Source organism: Artemia franciscana, chromosome 19 (assembly GCF_032884065.1).
Source record: "Artemia franciscana chromosome 19, ASM3288406v1, whole genome shotgun sequence".
In the NCBI taxonomy this organism is placed as follows: domain Eukaryota; kingdom Metazoa; phylum Arthropoda; class Branchiopoda; order Anostraca; family Artemiidae; genus Artemia; species Artemia franciscana.
This window is the reverse complement of record NC_088881.1, coordinates 25,457,724-25,476,322: the sequence shown is the minus strand read 5'-3', so window position 1 is coordinate 25,476,322 and position 18,599 is coordinate 25,457,724. Positions and strand designations below refer to the sequence as shown.

The window sequence follows — 18,599 nt, the reverse complement described above, 5'->3', positions numbered from 1 at the left end:
TCGAATCCCAGTGTACCCAATTCTTCAGTTTGGGACGGGGGTCAGTGGCGTGACTCTGTAAGCTTAGCCAGAGTCGACCCAGCTCGAAACGGGTACCTGGAGAAATCTGGGGAAGGTAAACAGGAAGGGTGTGCGAAAGCACAGGATGGCTGGCCCCCAACACCACATTGCACTTCCTGGCTGAAGGGCCAAGAAACGGAGATCAGCACCGCCGGTACGGACTGTAAAGTCTAATGCCGTATCCTTTTTTTTTTACCAAGGTATCTGTAGTCAGTTTTGCAAAATATTTTGAAGCAGGGTTCACCTTCATATCTAGACAAGAGATAGGAGCTCATATGGCATGAGCTCTAGCAAAATTCTAAGAATCAATAGATTGATTTAAAAGGAAAATCAGAGATAATGCCGGTCGGGATTTAAAGTAAGAGCCCTGAGACACGGGTCCTTTAATATATCAAAATTCATTAGGATCCGATCACCCACTCGCAAGTTAAAAATACCTCATTTTTTCTTATTTTTTCCTGTCCCTTAGGCCCCCTAGATAGTCGAATCGGAGAAAACAACTTTATCAAGTCAATTTGTGCAGGTCCCTGACACGGCTACCAATTTTCATCGTCCTAGCACGTCCAGAAGCACCGAACTCGCCAAAGCACTAGACCCCCCTAAATCCCCCAAAGAGAGCGGATCCAGTCCGGTTACGTCAATCACGTATCTACGACATTTTCTTATTCTACCCACCAAGTTTCATCCCGATCTCTCCACTCCAAGCCTTTTCCGAGATTTCCTGTTTTCCCCTCCAACTCCCCCAATATCACCGGATACGGTCGGGATTTAAAATAAGAGCTCTGAGACACGAAGTCTTTCTAAATATAAAATTTCATTAAGATCCGATCACCCATTCGTTAGTTAAAAATACCTCATTTTTTCAATTTTTCCTCTCCCTCCAGCCCCCCAGATGTTCGAATCGGGAATACGACTGTTATCAAGTCAATTTGTGCAGGTCCCTGACGCACCTACCAATTTTCATCATCCTAGCACGTCCAGAAGCACCGAACTCGCCAAAGCACTGAAAATCCCCCTAACTCCCCAAAGAGAGCGGATCTGTCCCAATTATGTCAATCACGTATCTAGAACTTGTGATCATTCTTCCAAGTTTCATCCCGATCTCTCAACTCTAAGCGTTTTCCAAGATTTCTGGTTTCCAATATTTCTGCCCCCCCTACCCCCTATGTCCCCGGATCTGATTAAAATTGAAAATGGAGCATCAGTGACATAAGATCTTTCTTTGTATCAAGCTTCATTAAGATCAGATCAACCATTCGTAAGATAGCTCAATTCTCACGTTTACCAACATTTTCAGTTTCACCCCCAAACTCTCCCCAATGTCAATTGATCTCGTCGAAATTTAAAATAAGAGCCCTGAAGCACAAGACCCTTCTAAATACCAAATTTCATTAAGATCTGATCACCCGTTCATATGTTACAATTACCTCATTTTTTCTAATTTTTCCGAATTGACCCCCCCCCCCCCCAGACTCCCACAAAGAGAGCGGATCTGTTCTAATTATATCAATCCCGTATCTAGAATTTGCGCTTATTCTTCCCACCATGTTTCATCCTGATCTCTCAACTCTAAGCGTTTTCAGATTTCAGGTTCCCCCCTCCAACCCCCCCGCCACCCATAACACTGGATCCGTTCGAGATTTAAAATAAGAGATATGAGTTACGAGTTCCTTTTAAATATGAAATTTCATTAAGATGCGATCACTCCTTTGTAAGTTAAAAATTCCTCATTTTTTCTAATTTTTCAGAATTAACAACCCCCCCCCCCGAACTTCCCCAAAGAGAGCGGATCCGTTTTGGTTATGTCAATCACGTATCTAGGACTTGTGCTAGTTTTTCCCACCAAGTTTCATCCAAATCCCTCCACTCTAAGCATTTTCTAAGATTTTAGGTTTCCCCCTCTAACTTCCCCAATGTCACCCGATCCGGTCGGGATTTAAAATAAGAGCTCTGAGACACAATATCCTTCTAAATATCAAATTTCATTAAGATCCGATCACCTGGTCGTAAGTTAAAAAACCTCATTTTTCTAATTTTTCTGAAATAACTGTCTCCCCACTCCCCCTCAGATGGTCAAATCGAGGAAACGACTATTTCTAATTTAATCTGGTCTGGTCCCTGATACGCCTGCCAAATTTCATAAGTCCTAGCTTATCTGGAAGTGCCTAAACTAGACAAAACTGGAACAGACAGACAAACCGACAGAGTCTACAATTGATATATGTCACTTGGTACATACCAAGTGCCATAATAAACTAATTGCATTGACACATGTATTGTCAAATATTATATCCAGGAAGTTCATGTTCACACATGAAACTGAGTACTTATTTCACAGATTATGGTCAAGCATCCAGTTCTAGAGCATCTAAGATTAATCGAAGATTTCAAAATTCTGAAATTCAGGAAGCTAATTTCATCGCTATATTTATCATTTTTTCATTAAAGTGGTGTTTACGGGTATATCTGACAGGATTTATATATAAACAAATAAGTACCTGGACAGACGTCTATGTTCAGGCATGGAATTCTAGCTGGACTTTTCTGGAGCACTTCTTAAAAGAATCTCTACAGTTGCAAAATACGAAAAATTTCACTTCTGGATTCTCACTTTTTTAACCAGCAGACACTGTATCCCCCCTCTAGGATATCTTGTAATTAGTCAAGTAACTGAAATTAAAACTCCACTCCAAAAATCCAGAATGAGCTAGGTGAGATAAGGTGGGATATACTTTATGCTTTGTAATGAACCTGCAATACATTTTGGTAGCAGTTACAGTGATGACACGCCCAGACGACTCTGGCCTCTTTTGCTTTTGGGACCACATCTTAATTAGCCCCCTCCCTCTCTGTCTCCCAAAAATTTCAGGCTAAATTTTAACAAAAATTTCCATTCGTCTATATCTGACTTTTCTTCCTTTAACATTAGCCTCTGCGAAATTATACAGCCAACTATGCTCCTCTATTTTATTTTAATACAAGTTAAAAAATAACTTTAATTGTTAGACTATTCATTTGAAACTCTGCATTGCTTAAATGTCTGCACCTGGAATAAGAGCCCTTTTGTCCCCCATAAAACCACCCCTGGACGGGCCCAAGATTGGGTGAAACCGGCTATGTTCCCTCCCAAAACATTGAGATTCTTCTATTTTTTGGACATTTTCATATAATTCAATAAATTGATTGAATTTGACCAACCTGTAATAAACCCATCTTAGATCTATTTCTAACTGAAAACCGTGATTTTAATGATTTTTTCTTCTATTTGATTCAAAATTATCAATTTTTGAGGCACCATCACATTTTAATCAGTGCTGCCATGTTAAACCATGCAAATAATCAAACAAAACTAATTATTTAAGCTTGACAATACTGTGTGTCCATGAAATTCAAACACTAATGAACTGACGATTCCCAAAGACAAATTCAACTTCAAAAGAAATCTACACCGTCTTGAGCTGTTTGGAGCCATATACTTTTAGCTTATTTATTTATTTATTATTACGAATAGCGGTAAGCATCAATGCTTGTCACAAAAACACACAAACACAAAATTATAATACAAATCTAAAGTAAACTGGCAACAGCAAGCTAAACAGCAAAAACTTCTAAATAACATGAAACTACATAACAAAAGAATCTAAATAAAAAGTCGTATTTACTAATGCACTCTTAAAACTTCGAACACTCTCTACCTCGACAAACTCCAAAGGCAAACCATTACATGGTCCATCAACTCTACTAACGAAAAATAGTTTACCAAATTTTTTCAGTGGTTTTGGGGGATATAATTTGTAATCATGCTGACGAGTAGAGTGATAATGGCTAAATTTGAAAAATAAATTTTGGATCAACATCATCCACTCCTTTAAGTATACTAAACACATTTATAAGGTCACACTTATATTTCACACGTGTTTCATTTTGACGTTAGGGTTCCACAATTACCAAAAACTGCATAATTGCATATAGAGGTCCTTTTCATTAAAAATTAAGAGAAAAAAACAACCACAACACATCCATGATCTTTCTTCTGGAAAAAATACAACATTCCAAATTTTAGAAGATAGAAGCTTCTAATTTCTACAACAGGCTGATATGATGAATTTAATAATATGATTGTCAATAAGATTGTTTGACTTTTAGGAGTACCCCTATTTTTTTGTAAATCAAGGCAAAATTTTTCAGGCTTTTTGATGAATAGCATTAAGCTTTAACGTATCTTATATATTTGAAATCGGCATAAGAAGATAATTCTTTTGAAGCATTAACTGTTAACAAAATTCTTATTTTGAGAGTCTTGGTTACTACTGTGCCAAGTCACTCCTTACTTGAATGTTTCTTACCATAAAATGTTTGATAAACTGAATTCCAGATTTTCCCCAATTTTAAAGAAATTCATGGTTATGTAACTTTTCATTCAGCCAACTCCAAACAATCAGATTTCATTTTCATCGATCTATTTTCATGACTCTAAAAAAAGATTAAGCATTTACATTAAAGATCAAAATAGTAAACAGACAATAAGGAGGCAAACTTACCATGGCTGACATCTTTAGAATTGGTCTGATTTGGGGAGGCTGGTCATTATCGTCATTGTTCAATATGCACTGAACTTTCCTGCCTCGTCCCAGGTTGTAATACTTGATACTAGAATCAGATGACATCCTTGACAAAACAAAAGACAATTTTGCAAATCTGCAGGAAAAGAAAGGAAAGGATAGATTAAAAATAAAGAAGAAGAAAAAAACACCTTCAGTTACAAAGTGATTCTGAAAGTGGCCCAGGTTTACCCCCAGGGGAGTTGACATCTATGTTAGTGTGACCAAAAAATGGGGATTCACAATCTGTAAATGGGCTCCCATCAATATTCATGTGGCTAAAATAGCGAAAAACTAAAATATGAATGTAGAAAGATACAATTTTACGAAGCTCAGCGACTATTACTCAAAAAAATGGTAAGTGTAATTCACTGTCATCCACCAGCAACATTTAGAAACAGAAAATTTGTGTGATAGATTGCATTGAATTATGATTAATGCAGTGAACAGACCAAGAAAGCAATGCATTGAATATGTATTTACTTGTACATTTATGTAATAAAAATGATGAAGACCCAACAATTGGCTTTACGTGCTGAAGAACACTGGCTGTTGAAAGGTGCATGTTTAAAAATATTTTATTAATTATTTGAATCAGTTTTAGAGTTGGAAGCTCTTCTTCTAAAATAGTCAACTGAGCAGTTAAATCAGTCCATATATGATAATAAGAGTGCAAACAATTTCTACCAGATTGGAGGATGTGACAGCAATCAATAAAGATTTTGCTTTTTCTATAGTTGTGCATTCTGCTCAGCCACCAATGGTCTTAAGAACTTGCACAATTTTAGGAAGCTCTGCCAAAGACTGCATTAAGGAATCATGTCTTTCATTCCAGTGCATTTCACACATACCAGATAGCTGTGCTTTCATTGCTCTGGTTAAAACATAATCATGCTTTGCAGATGCATCAAATATTTTATTACTTCAATGGACTTTCTAACACTCTGGACAGAAGAAGTTTTAGATACAGAAAGATTTTAACCATCATTTTCAACAATTCATTTATTGACAACAAACTCATGTGGCTGCATAAGTTTGAACCCTGGATAAATATATAACAAACTGTGAGATAAAACTGTTTTTCCTTATTATTTGCATTATCCCTAATCTTGTGTTACCCTAAGTGTTAATTTAAGGGACCTACCACAGTGTTGGGCTTTATACATTTAGACTTTTAAGTTATTTTCAATTCTCTTGGGAATTGTGCAGTTCCTGTTCCAAAAATTGTAGGGAGGTATATGGACTAACAATAAGTCCTTTCACCTCTTTGACTTCTTCTTCAGGAAAACTAGCCACTGGAAGCACTATTCTCCTCCAGTCAGCCAGCAATGAATGTATGTAATTATGAACAATAATATGCTGTTATTGATTGTGGGAAGTGCGAGTACCTGAGCTACCTGCCCCCAGCAGTTTAAGGTCACTAGGCCGGCCGGTACCAATACGGCTCTTCCTACTCATTCCTGCTCCCTTCTCCGCAATCAAACACTGTAGATAAATCACGTCCTTTTAAAAATTGACTTCTTCAAGCTTTAATCATTACTAAAAAAATCTCTTCTTTAAGATATCAATTGCTGCCTTAAATATCTTACAATCAATTTCCCATGGCAGGTTAGAATCCAGGATAGCTGTATAAGTATTTGGAATCTTAGCCAAGGAGCAGAAACGCTTAAGAGCAATAGTCTCCTCACTCTGAGCATGGCAATCAAATAATATATGCTGGATTGTTTCATCTGCGGAAAAGCAGACTCGGCACAAAGGAGAATGATGTAGCTTCCAATTAAATAACAAGCTATTTAGAAGTAGGGCACCTGATTTCAGCCGGTAATATAGCACTGTCTTTAATCTTCTATGAAATGGAGATAAAATTAATTCACTGTGATTAACATTGGATCTTTGGCTGATAATATCTCGTGAATTGAGGTCATCTTCTTTGTTTTCACTGTTTGAATTATATAGTGTTGCCAGTCTATAGTTGCCAAGTATTTGTTTCTCCAAAAAGCCACAGATTAAGTACACTGAGTCGTTTATCTTCTACATTTGGAGAAACCTGTGCAGAAGGGAGCAATAACGAACACAAAGGGCTGTAGTGGTACCGACGGGATATCCATCCTTAAACTGCTGGGGATCGGTAATTCGAGTATCTGCACTTCCCACAGGTCTGAATCCCCCCCCCAAGTTCTGAAAACCCAGTGAAGAATTGACATCTGTCAGCTGAACGTTATTTTTCCCGCATTTTAAAGAAAGGCAGCGCTATTTTTCCAATACCATGTGGCCTAGCAAAATTAAGGCCACATCAAGTTGGAGATCAAAAAGGACGCATATAAGTCCGAAAAAAGGATCCAACAAATGTCTTGCCTGCAATATTGCATTGGAAGATGATTCTCATGTCATTTTTTGGTATGGGTGTGATAAGTGGATATATATATATATATATATTGAGTGTCTAGATATGCCTGAACATGAATATCTGCTTACCACGAAAATTTCCCGACGTGTAGATACTTGTATCAAGTGCCCAGGATGTAAATACTCATCAACGTCAGTCAACACTCAAAATCCAAGTGTTGAGAATATTGTGCAAGCTACAATAAATAGCATGAAAAATGAGATCATTGACAAAATCCCATCTCAAGCAGCCTTTCAGGAAATTGTCCACTCATCTCTATAAAACTTGGAAACGCCACTAAAAGCCTAAATCTCACAAACTATCGGCGGGATAAAATCACAAGTATCAGCCTTAGAAACCTGGGTGTCCAAAAAATGCTCACTATCTGAAATGCGTTCCAAAGTACAGACGGTAGTTCTTCAAGAGACATCAAGATTCAAAGCTGATCTTACCCAGCATCTGATATGACACTCTGTTGACATCAAGATTCAAAGCTGATCTTACCCAGCATCTGATATGAAACTCTGATATGACATGAACAAATTATTACATAGAATATTTGAATTATCATCAGCACAAAAAAACACTTAGATGGACATGGAATGTTTGAAGAAGGATTGGATGAAGCTTCACAAGAAATATCAACTGATGGTTTATCGAAATGACAAACAAAACAAAGCAATGGAGAAACAAAACTGTTTACATGAAGAGGCGATGACTTAACTAGGTTTCCATCAGGGATTGGTTTGGAGGGGCCCGGGGTGGGGCTTCCCAACCGCGATGAGTAGCCTCGTCTTTTGGAATGATTTGGCTGTTGAAGATCATGAGATTAGGCTCACCTGAGCTTGTTTTTCTTTTCAGGTCTTCAACTAAGGCCTTTCTCCTGTTTCTCTCTGTCTTGAATGCATCACCACGAAATTGTATATCCTCACTGAGCTCGCGGGAATGGTTGATGATTGACCTTTTGATGTTCAGACTTGGGACAGTAAAAAGGACAGGAGGAGGGCATGTAGATGGCAGAGTTAGTAGGGATCAGAAGTCTTCTCACATTATTAATGTGAACATATCTGAACTTATACTTTTGATCAAGATAAGGCTTGATGAATAGCTGGTGATTGGGTTGTGGAGGAACTGCATATGCAACTATGTCAGGGGCTCTACGTTGCCTGTCTCCTTCTTTGGAAAAGAGGCACTGGATCTTGCTATCAAGATGCTGGGTAAGATCAAAACCTGGGTGTCCAAAAAATGCTCACTATCTGAAATGCGTTCCAAAGTACAGACGGTAGTTCTTCAAGAGACATCAAGATTCAAAGCTGATCTTACCCAGCATCTTGATAGCAAGATCTTAACAGCCAAATCTCCTGAGTCAGAAGCCCCTTACTGGAAATACTGTCTGTGTTCTTTCAAGCAATGTTGACTGTCTGACAAATAAGCTTCTTGAATCTGGAGGGCTTCTTAAGAAAGAAGCTGCAGATGTTGAGGGTTTTGTTGAAATGTTTCCAAAACATAGTCTATTTCCAGTTTTTGAAACATCCCTACAGATCTCAAGATATCAGCTATTTAGCAATTTGGAGCACCCAAATTGTTGAAGAGGAGTTGGTGTTTATGTAAGAGTAGTATCCAGGTTAGTGTTGTAAATCCTTCTATGCTTGATATATCTTTGATTGGAAGTGTATGGCTTGATATCTCCATTGCTAATACAAACATTGCGTCTTGGGTGCATCTATTGAAGTCCAAATGCTCCTTCCCTTGAAAAAAGTGAATTGTCCCTCAAAACTATTATTGACGAAATGGCATCTACAATATCCCTTCCTATCTCATCTGAGTTAATAATCATTGGAGATTTTTATTTTCCTGTAATTGAGTGGGTTGAAGGAACTGGGCATCCTTTATCTCATAGTAGAGACTCACCTTTTTTATCTTGCTTATCAAATAATTTTCTTTATAAAACTATTGATAAGCCTACACGCCATAGAGCTGATCAGAATCCCTTGCTGTTCAACCCCATCATATTGCATGATCCTGATTCCCTCATTCGTAATGATTATTTACTGTCAATTGCTAGTAGCAATCACCTAGTTAATCTGTCTGTGTTGTCCCTAAATAGTTGTCCCCAACCTAAATTTCGTCCTCAGACTTTCATTGACTATGAGGCAATACAGCAGGAACTTTCATCTGCAAACTGATCAATGCTTATCACCACTGACATCAATGAGTCTTGGTTAAATTAAAAAAACTCTCCTTGCTCTTGAAAAGAAACACTCCAGGGTTATTTTTAGAAAACAGCCTGAAACCCTTCCCTTCCTCACTAAGGAAGTTAAGAAGCTGATTAACCAGATATCTAGAGCTTGGTAATGGTATATGAAGAAGAGGAACCAGGAGACCCTGTCAGTTTACAAGGCAGCATGGAACCATGTATCAGATTCTGCCCAAAAATGAAATCTGCTTATAACAAAAAATTAGCTTCTGACATCAAGTTAAACCAAAATCTTTCTGGAGACAGGTCTCTGCTAAAAACCCAAATCATCATACTATTCCTGACCTTGCTGACCATGGTGTACTACACTCATCTCTGATAGATAAGGCTGACCTTCTAAATGCACAATTTGCTTCTGCCTAGAAATTATAAGGATAACCTTGTGCTTTTGCAGGATGTATTAATTAATGAAAACAACACAAAATGAGAAGTATTATTATGGCTATACATGTGTCTGTTATGGTTGAGTGAAACTTTTTCAGAGTAAACACTATTATGTTGAAAAGGAGCATAAAATAAGGAATCCAATAGTATCATTTTTATTTTATGCTAATTTTGAATATAATGTAGAGCTACATAAGGTTTTGGGGGTGAATTGTCACAAATATGACTTTAAACATAAAAAGCATACAATTTGTGATCTAAATCATCTCTCTTTTGGTACAAACATGTCTCCTTCTGGAGAGCTGCTATTATGTAACTTAACCATGGATTTTTTATACCCAAGGGGAGCAGTATTCTGAGCAAGTCAAAAGTACTAATATAGGCCTATCAGATTGCAAAAGAATTGCAATGAGTTGGGCATTGAAAGCAAATAAATTAGCCTATTCAGAAATGATTCTAAAGTGTGGGTAATTTCTAAGAGAAACATGATAGTCTGATTAATAGAAACATGCTTTAGTGAGCACCAAGTTAGTTTTTAACCCAAACTTTTGCTTGTAATTGCAAGAGAATTATAATAAGTTGGGTATTGGAAGCAAATATATCAGCCTATTTAGAAATGATTCTAAAGTGCAGGTAATTTCTAAGAGAAACATGATAATCTGATTAACTGAAATATGCTGTAGGGAGAGCCAAGTTAGCTTTTAACCTCAAGTTTTGCTTTATAGTTTTTTCCTTCTCAAGAGCCATAGCTTTCTAGTGTTACCCAAATAAAATTTGTACAGAACGCAATTAGTATATTTGGAAAGAAATGTATCCAATAGTGAGTGCCTCTTCTATCTAGCAAAGTAGACTAATAAAAAAAAAACACAATATCCTATTTAATGATATATTATAAGGGGCTATATCTAACACTAGGGGGGATTTATTATGGTGTTGACCACAAAGCTAGCCTATGTTGTCTTTGGAAAGTGTAGATTGAAAAATCAAATAGCATCAATATATACCAGATTCCACAGCCTAACTAATAAGGGGACAAGGTCAATATACTACTCAGTTCTTTTTTTATCCTCTTTCCACTGTAATAACCAGTTCAATTGCAAACCCAACCCCTCCCCCCTTCACTGATGATCCAGAATATAGCTCAAGAAATATTGTGATTGAAATCAATATAATCATATGGAAATAAATTCCTGACAGAGAGGATAACCATTCAAACATAGCCTAGGAGCTGGCCCATTATATATGAACAGACTAGAGTAGGTTAATGGAGGAACAGGCTATATTATTAGGGCTATAGCCTATATGGGATCATAAGGAGGGGGCATTTTCAAGTGAATTGATTACTATGTTTTGAATGAGTAGAAAAATGGGAGGTAAAATCCTAGTTTAGCTCCTTTTTGCTGATCTTGGAAAAAGGCTAGTTCAAGAAAATGACACTTTCAGGGGTGGGTATAGCTGACAGATTTGGAGCACCCAAATTGTTGAAGAGGAGTTGGTGTTTATGTAAGAGTAGTATCCAGGTTAGTGTTGTAAATCCTTCTATGCTTGATATATCTTTGATTGGAGAGTGTATGGCTTGATATCTCCATTGCTAATACAAACATTGCATCTTGGGTGCATCTATTGAAGTCCACATGCTCCTTCCCTTGAAAAAAGTGAATTGTCCCTCAAAACTATTATTGACAAAATGGCATCTACAATATCCCTTCCTATCTCATCTGAGTTAATAATCATTGGAGATTTTTATTTTCCTGTAATTGAGTGGGTTGGAGGAACTGGGCATCCTTTATCTCATATTAGAGACTCACCTTTTTTATCTTGCCTATCAAATAATTTTCTTTATCAAACTATTGATAAGCCTACACGCCATAGAGCTGATCAGAATCCCTTGCTGTTCAACCTCATCATATTGCATGATCCTGATTCCCTCATTCGTAATGATTATTTACTGTCAATTGCTAGTAGCAATCACCTAGTTATTCTGTCTGTGTTGTCCCTAAATAGTTGTCCCCAACCTAAATTTTGTCCTCAGACTTTCATCAACTATGAGGCAATACAGCAGGAACTTTCATCTGCAAACTGGTCAATGCTTATCACCACTGACATCAATGAGTCTTGGTTAAATTAAAAAAAACTCTTCTTGCTCTTGAAAAGAAACACTCCAGGGTTATTTTTAGAAAACAGCCTTAAACCCTTCCCTTCCTCACTAAGGAAGTTAAGAAGCTGATTAACCAGATATCTAGAGCTTGGTAATGGTATATGAAGAAGAGGAACCAGGAGACCCTGTCAATTTACAAGGCAGCATGGAATCATGTAACAGATTCTGTCCAAAAATGAAATCTGCTTACAACAAAAAATTAGCTTCTGACATCAAGTTAAACCAAAATCTTTCTGAAGACAGGTCTCTGCTAAAAACCCAAATCATCATACTATTCCTGACCTTGCTGACCATGGTGTACTACACTCATCTCTGATAGATAAGGCTGACCTTCTAAATGCACAATTTGCTTCTGCCTTTACCCAAAACTCAGGTACCTCCTCACCAGATCCTCCATTATATGAAGTGCTTTTTCCCATGCCTAATCTGTCAGTAAGTGAAGTAATGGTTTTCAATAGCCTTGAGAAGCTTGATGTAAATAAGTCAAAGGGACCAGACAGTGTTCATCCATGTAATCTTACAGTGTTGGAAAGGGGTGGGTATAGCTGACAGACTAAAGTAGCCTATTTCCTGGGAAGGTAGCCTATTTTTAAGTACCTAGCTTAAACTGTTCTCCCTCCAAGTGAAACCTTACAAAATAGATCTGTTGCTAAAATTAAGTAGGCTTCAAGAAACACTGTTCTCAGCTTCACAACTTTGCTCAATCCCAACTTATGAGGTTTCAAAGATCTGAAAATAGATTCCCTAGATTTAGAAAACAATCATGGATATGGTTAAAAATTCTACTAAAATAGATCTAACAGGAATTACATTTTCAGAGGTAAAACCAGAGAAAAATTAACACAAAACATTGTTCTGTCAAAATGTCAAGTAGGCAATTTTCTAAGACTACGAAATCAGAAGAGGGTTAACACATCAGCCTGGCAAGACCTTTCTAAAGTATTTTTTTGGCCCTAGAATCATTAGCCTACTGAAAGGTTCATTCTCCTAACATAACCCATTTCCAGCATGGATAAACATAAGGGGGACAGCTCTTTCTGGCTGAATGACACTGCTTTACTTTTGTTTGGTAATTGATATTAGCCTTTACAGCATTGGAAGTGCTAATTAGACCAGGTAGGCCCCCTCCCCTAAAACTCAGCTTATGAGCTCCCATGCTTTCAAAGTTAGCAAATAGTAACTAATCTAGAATTTTACCATTCCTTCCGAAGAGTCATTTATGGGAAAATATCAACCTATCTAAAGTTTAAGCAAAGGCAGGTGATGCTAAGCACCAGTAGCCTAAATAATTGACTTAGGCCTATATGAAGCACTAAAATGCAGCTCTTGGTTAGAAGTTCGAAATGTAATCTATGAACATAGTAGTTAGAGACCTCTTTTTCAGTAAGGCGTTAAGTGGGGTTTATCAGTCAAAGCTATTCAACTCTATTCCCTGACAATAAGAATTTTTTTCTTCTTCTTCTTTTTTTTATAAGCAAGTTATCAACTGGTGATGTGTCATCAGAGGCGAAAATGCAAATCAAGGCCCAAAAACCGGAATTTTTGCTAAGAAAAAGAGCGCAAGTCTAAAAGTTTTGTGTGTCCACGGCTTCCGCTTTGCGGGCAGCCCCTCTCACTTATCTTTCCCGTGTTCTTTTAATTGTCCGGTTACTTATCTGGCTAATCCAAGCGTTTTACGAGACGCACGTGACGTCAGAGGTTACTCGGATTACCCCCTCGAACGCTCAGGATTACTTGTCCGTGGACTTGCACTTTCTAACATTATATGGGCAAGTGACGTCAATGTTACATATTTTTTTAAATGCTAAACATGTGAAATCGTCAAGTCTAGAGAAGACAAGGAAACTGTAAATAGTGGAAATAATCTTAGCTTTTCAGTGTTCTAGGCCCGTCTTGCATAGGTTAAGCTTCATAAAGAGTCAGAAGAAAAGTTTTTTGGTTATTAAAAAGGTTGGTTCTAAGGAAGGCAGCTATCACATTGGTGAGATAGTCAAATATTAATATATAAAACAGGCCTAGTTTCTAAACCATCCTATAATTTTTAGTTGAAAAAATTTAGAATGATTAGGCCAATACCTATAGCCTTTTATATAGTCTATATTTGTTGAGATTGCTATTTAAACTGGATTTTTAAGGTAAAGTAGTGGTAAATTTTTACTTTAACTACTTTTGGCTATTTTTGGTAAAATTCTAGTTAATTGACTTCTTGGTATGTTGGAAAGGGTTTAGGGTAGGAAAATGAAACTTTCAGGTATATGTCTACAGGCTAAAGTGTGTCCCAGGAAGGTATTTTGAAGTACCTGCCTCTACCCCTTTTCCCTCTAGAGGCTTCCTTATTTTTTTGGTTATCAGTTTCTTTTTCTCTGGCCTTAGTTCTGAGAAGACAATTCCTGTTGATTGAGGAGTACTTTAAGCCATAACACAGTTTTTTTTCTAATTTTAGAAATAGTCTTTTATGCCACCTCATTATAGGTTAAATATATGGCTGATATTATTTATTCTACATGAATTTTTGTTTTATTTGATTTCATTGATGTCAGTTGCTTTCTGTTAAAAATACATTTATTTTTTTACATCAAGCTTCTTCTTTTGTGAAAAAATTTGAACTGTTTTTCTTTTGACATGTTGTATAAAATGTAAAGGGATACCTGGCCCTTCATTTCATAGATTCAACTAAAAGTCTTTGAGGCATCTTATATCAAAATACATCTGACACATTTTAATGGTTTTTTTTTAGACGACATAGGACAACATTAAAGTTTTGCATTTGCTTTGCTAAAAATTGTCTTGAAAAGTGCCAAAATATTCTTCTTGCTGATCAGTTGTTTTAATTGTTTTTAAAATTCCTTCTGTTTAAAGAATTTTAGAGAGATTCTGTGTCAACCATGGGTATATTGTTGTCACAAATGATTTTTCTCAAATGGGCTGGTGGAAAACAAATAGAACATACAATTTCTCTTTTTTTTATTATTTCAAGACTAGAATATCACAAAAATAAGCATTCATATTGCTGATTGTATTTTAAGTAAATACAATCCCTGATGGAGTTTTGTTGATACCTGTCTTAAAATTTATTTGTCTAAATAAAATACATATTGTTTGTGGGACAGCAATGAAAAATGGGAGCAACTATGACTTGAATTGTTTTTTTTTCAACATTTTCTTTTTCCAAATAATTTTTGTTCTCTGGTGACATTTGTGTTCCTTCCTAAGTGGCTGGCACTCTAGGTTTAGAATCCTTTATTCAAAGGGCACAGGTTTAATTCCTGGCATTGGCAGTTTATTTGGTTTGGGACAAAGTTCAGTGATGTGACTCTGTAAGTTCAGCCAGAATTGGCCCAAACTCAACAGGTTACCTAGAGAAATCTGGGGTCAGTAAGCAGGAAGGGCATGCAAAAGCATAGGCTGACTGGCCCCTAGCTTCCTATTGCACTTCCTGGCTGAAGGACCACCTGGTCCTTTACTGGGCTTCTCACTTAGCCATAGAAGCTTTCTTTTAAGGCCATTAAATATAAGTACAAAGGAAGAAATACCAGTAAGGTGGTCCTTCCTTTTCAATGAATTGTTGATGTACAGACAAGAGTGTAGGTCATAAGAGGTGACTGGTGAATGTTTTGCAAGGTTTAAAAATTTAGGGCAATTGTTCAGGTTGGCAACTGAGCACAAAAGTAAAATTTTGTGAATGGTTTGTCTTTGTGATTGTTATATTTATTTAATGTCAAGCATTTTAAAGTTAATCTTCATTGTTTATTTTAATTGCCATGGCCCTAGGACTTTAGTGTTTTAAAACCTACTTATGTCCATCCATTTTCTTTTAAACAGAGAGGAGTTCTATGTTTCCTAGCTTCAATAAACTTATATGCGATTTTGAGACCAGGGTTACAAAGTACATCAAAACTTGCAAATGAACTATGCTTTGACTGTAGAAAATAAACAAGACAAATAAATAAAAGTATCTCTTTACAACCATTTAATGAAGTGTCACAAATGTAGATCATCCCTAAGATTGAAATGAACAAAGCTTCAATTATGAATCTGTTTTCTTTAAACAGACTGACCCAGACCCAGAGGAAAATCATGCAGCTATTCTAATAATTGTAAATTTTTTTGTTGTTTATATTTTTGATTTATAAATAAAGCGAACATACCCCTTGATGGCTTTTTTATGTTCTTTACAAACATAATAAGTGCTTCAATTGCAAGTTCAAATTTAAGCACTTTTTGAGCTCTTGAAAATGACCAAAATATACCCAAATAGTTTTTGGATATAAAAAAGCTTAAAATGCTGGTCTCAAACTTACTGTTTCATTATTAATCCATTTTTTAAATGTTTTATAATCTATGAGCACTGATTTTCCACAATTAAGTTGGATTACTAAATTTTACAATATTATGCTGTTTTTCTTCTTCTTTGATGCCAAATTTTTAATTAAAGTATGTGTTTTTGGTCATTTTTGACAATATGATGTATGTTTTTCATTGCTAAAATTTGTTATGTTAAGTAAGGTCAAAAAGTGCTTAAATTTGAACTAGCAATATAAGCAATTATTATTTTTGTAAAGAACATACAAAAAGGCATCAAGGGGTGTATTCACTTTACTTGTAAGTCAAAATATAAACAACAAAAAATTTACCCCTAACATGCCTAATTTGCAAATATATAGCCCAAATTATATATTTCCAATGTTTTCTGCCACCTTTTACTTGTTTTTCCAGTTCTTGTTTTGCCACAGTTGCTTCAATTAACAGGTACTAGGGTTGTTGGATAGATTGGCAGAATCATTAGAAAATATGCAATTTCAGCTATAGATTTCCATATTAGGAGGGTCGGGGCTAGAGTAGAGCAGGGCTACATGTAGAATGTTTTAGCTATAATTATTATGTAAATTACAAAGAATCATCTTTTTTAACAGGTTTTCTTCTATAGGTCTACAGGTCCTTCTCTTGGCTTATACCACATCAAGCATTATATAACCAGAGAAGAATAAGTAGCAAAAAGCTATATATACATAAGCACATGTTATTTAACAATGTCTTCTCTAGTGCTTAACTATGACCCCTTAGTAATACTGACAAGAAATGAGTAACAGAAAAAGTGCAATTTAGCATAAATCACAATCAGGAGCTGGATACTGGCTCAAGGGGGGAAAAACAGGGCTATGTAATTATATTTCAAAGAAGGTGGTGATTCTTTAGTGGAAAAAAAACACTTCCCTGGCTAATTTAGGACTTTAAATTGATTAGCCTACTGAAATTTTCCTACCCTATGCAATTGAAATATTTTTCCCTTTTCAGAGCATTAAGACAATTTATCACAATAAAAAATATCCAAAACATCTTGAATGGAATGACTAAAAGAGACAAATGACAACCACACTTTGCAATCTTACAATTAAACTTCTGGCCACACAAATTGTATTAGGCGACCCAGCTCTGAAATAATTGCAGAAGGTGTATTTGCCTGTAAAATTAGAAACAGGCCCGAAGCCCCAGCCTCTTCCTTGTCAGATTCACACATAGCATTAAATTCACATAGCATTAAAGAAATAATATAGACTATTTTACATGTGAAAAATGTTGTTATTCTCGTAGTTATTCCTGCCATTTCAAATGACACGTGGCTAGATAAGTATTTGTTGTTATCTTTTAGGGGTTAAGCCCCGATAAGTGGAAATCCCATTGGACAAGTAAAAGAACACGGGGCTAGTCACTCTTACCTCACTGTAGTCAAGTCAAGTACTGTATCTTAGCAGCCAAAAAAAATTGGCTAATACATTTTTAGTATTATACATTGGCTAATACTTACCCTGCGTTTGATTACTTGACCGATTAGTTATACGACAAGTAGCACACTAATCCATGCGTTTCATGAGGTGCACGTGACATCAGAGGTTTGTCAGTTTACTCCCTGGAATGCTCAGGATTACTTGTCCATTGACCTAAAGCCTATTTTTGCATCAACCAGCTGATTTAACCCATAAAAGTTTTGGTTTAACCAGCTTTAATGTTTTTGGTCTGAAAGACTCATTATGGGTCTTTCGGGACAAAAAATTAGCTTACGTTTTCCCTCCAGATTGATCCTCTTACGGAGCTTACGGCCAAACTTAAGAAAATTACGGGCTCCGTAACGTAAGAAAATTATGTATAATCCACAATTGAAATTTGTTCAACCTTTACGTCAACAGAAACGTAAAAACGTAAGATCAAACCTACTTTGGTATGTTTAAGCAGATAAGAAGTTACTGCAAAATAATGGCTACTGTTTGACTTAGTTTCACAGCATCCTGGTTTTCAGTGAAGTGAAATTAGTTTGACCTAGTTTCAAAACAGCCTGGTTTTCAATAAAGTTGTACGTGACATATCCGTAATATTCTAGTTTAGCTACTTTTTTCTATCTTGGAAAGGGGCTAGGTCAGGAAAATGAAACTTTTAATAATGAATCCAGGGCCAAGAATATACTCCAAATCGTATAACTGGCTTTCATATTAAGTGAATATACCAATCACTCGATGCCTTTTTTTTATGCTTTTTACGAATATAATAATCGCTTCTACTTTAAATTGAGATTTAAGCACTTTTCAGCTCTTAAAAATGACGAATTTTCAAAAAATTATGACAGTTCATATAACGGACTTACCAATAAAGTGAACATACCACTGATGCCTTAATTTATGTTCCTTACGAATATAATAATCGCTTCTACTACAAATCCAAGTTTAAGCACTTTTTAAGCTCTTAAAAATGACGAATTTT

At 36.2% G+C, this 18,599-nt stretch overlaps 2 protein-coding genes across 4 annotated transcripts in view; one reads left to right on the top strand and one right to left on the bottom strand.

Annotated features, from left to right (window-relative positions):
* LOC136039469 (uncharacterized) overlaps positions 1-17,452 on the bottom strand; it is a 33,540-nt gene extending 16,088 nt beyond the window's left edge. The window contains exons 1-2 of the mRNA XM_065723239.1: positions 17,412-17,452; positions 4,602-4,758 (exon numbers count right to left, since the gene is read on the bottom strand). Of these exons, the coding sequence (XP_065579311.1) occupies positions 4,602-4,727 (126 nt within the window). The 5' untranslated portion in view covers positions 4,728-4,758; positions 17,412-17,452. The remainder of the gene's footprint in view (positions 1-4,601; positions 4,759-17,411) is intronic.
* The window catches only part of LOC136039467 (protein limb expression 1 homolog), a 140,624-nt gene continuing 135,665 nt past the window's right edge, over positions 13,641-18,599 (top strand). Inside the window, exon 1 of one of the 3 annotated variants that reach the window (XM_065723238.1) lies at positions 13,641-13,693. The gene's annotated coding sequence lies outside the window, so the exon portion shown is untranslated. Of the gene's footprint in view, positions 13,828-18,599 lie in introns of all 3 variants that reach the window. The other 2 variants (XM_065723237.1, XM_065723236.1) reach the window with 2 other exon arrangements.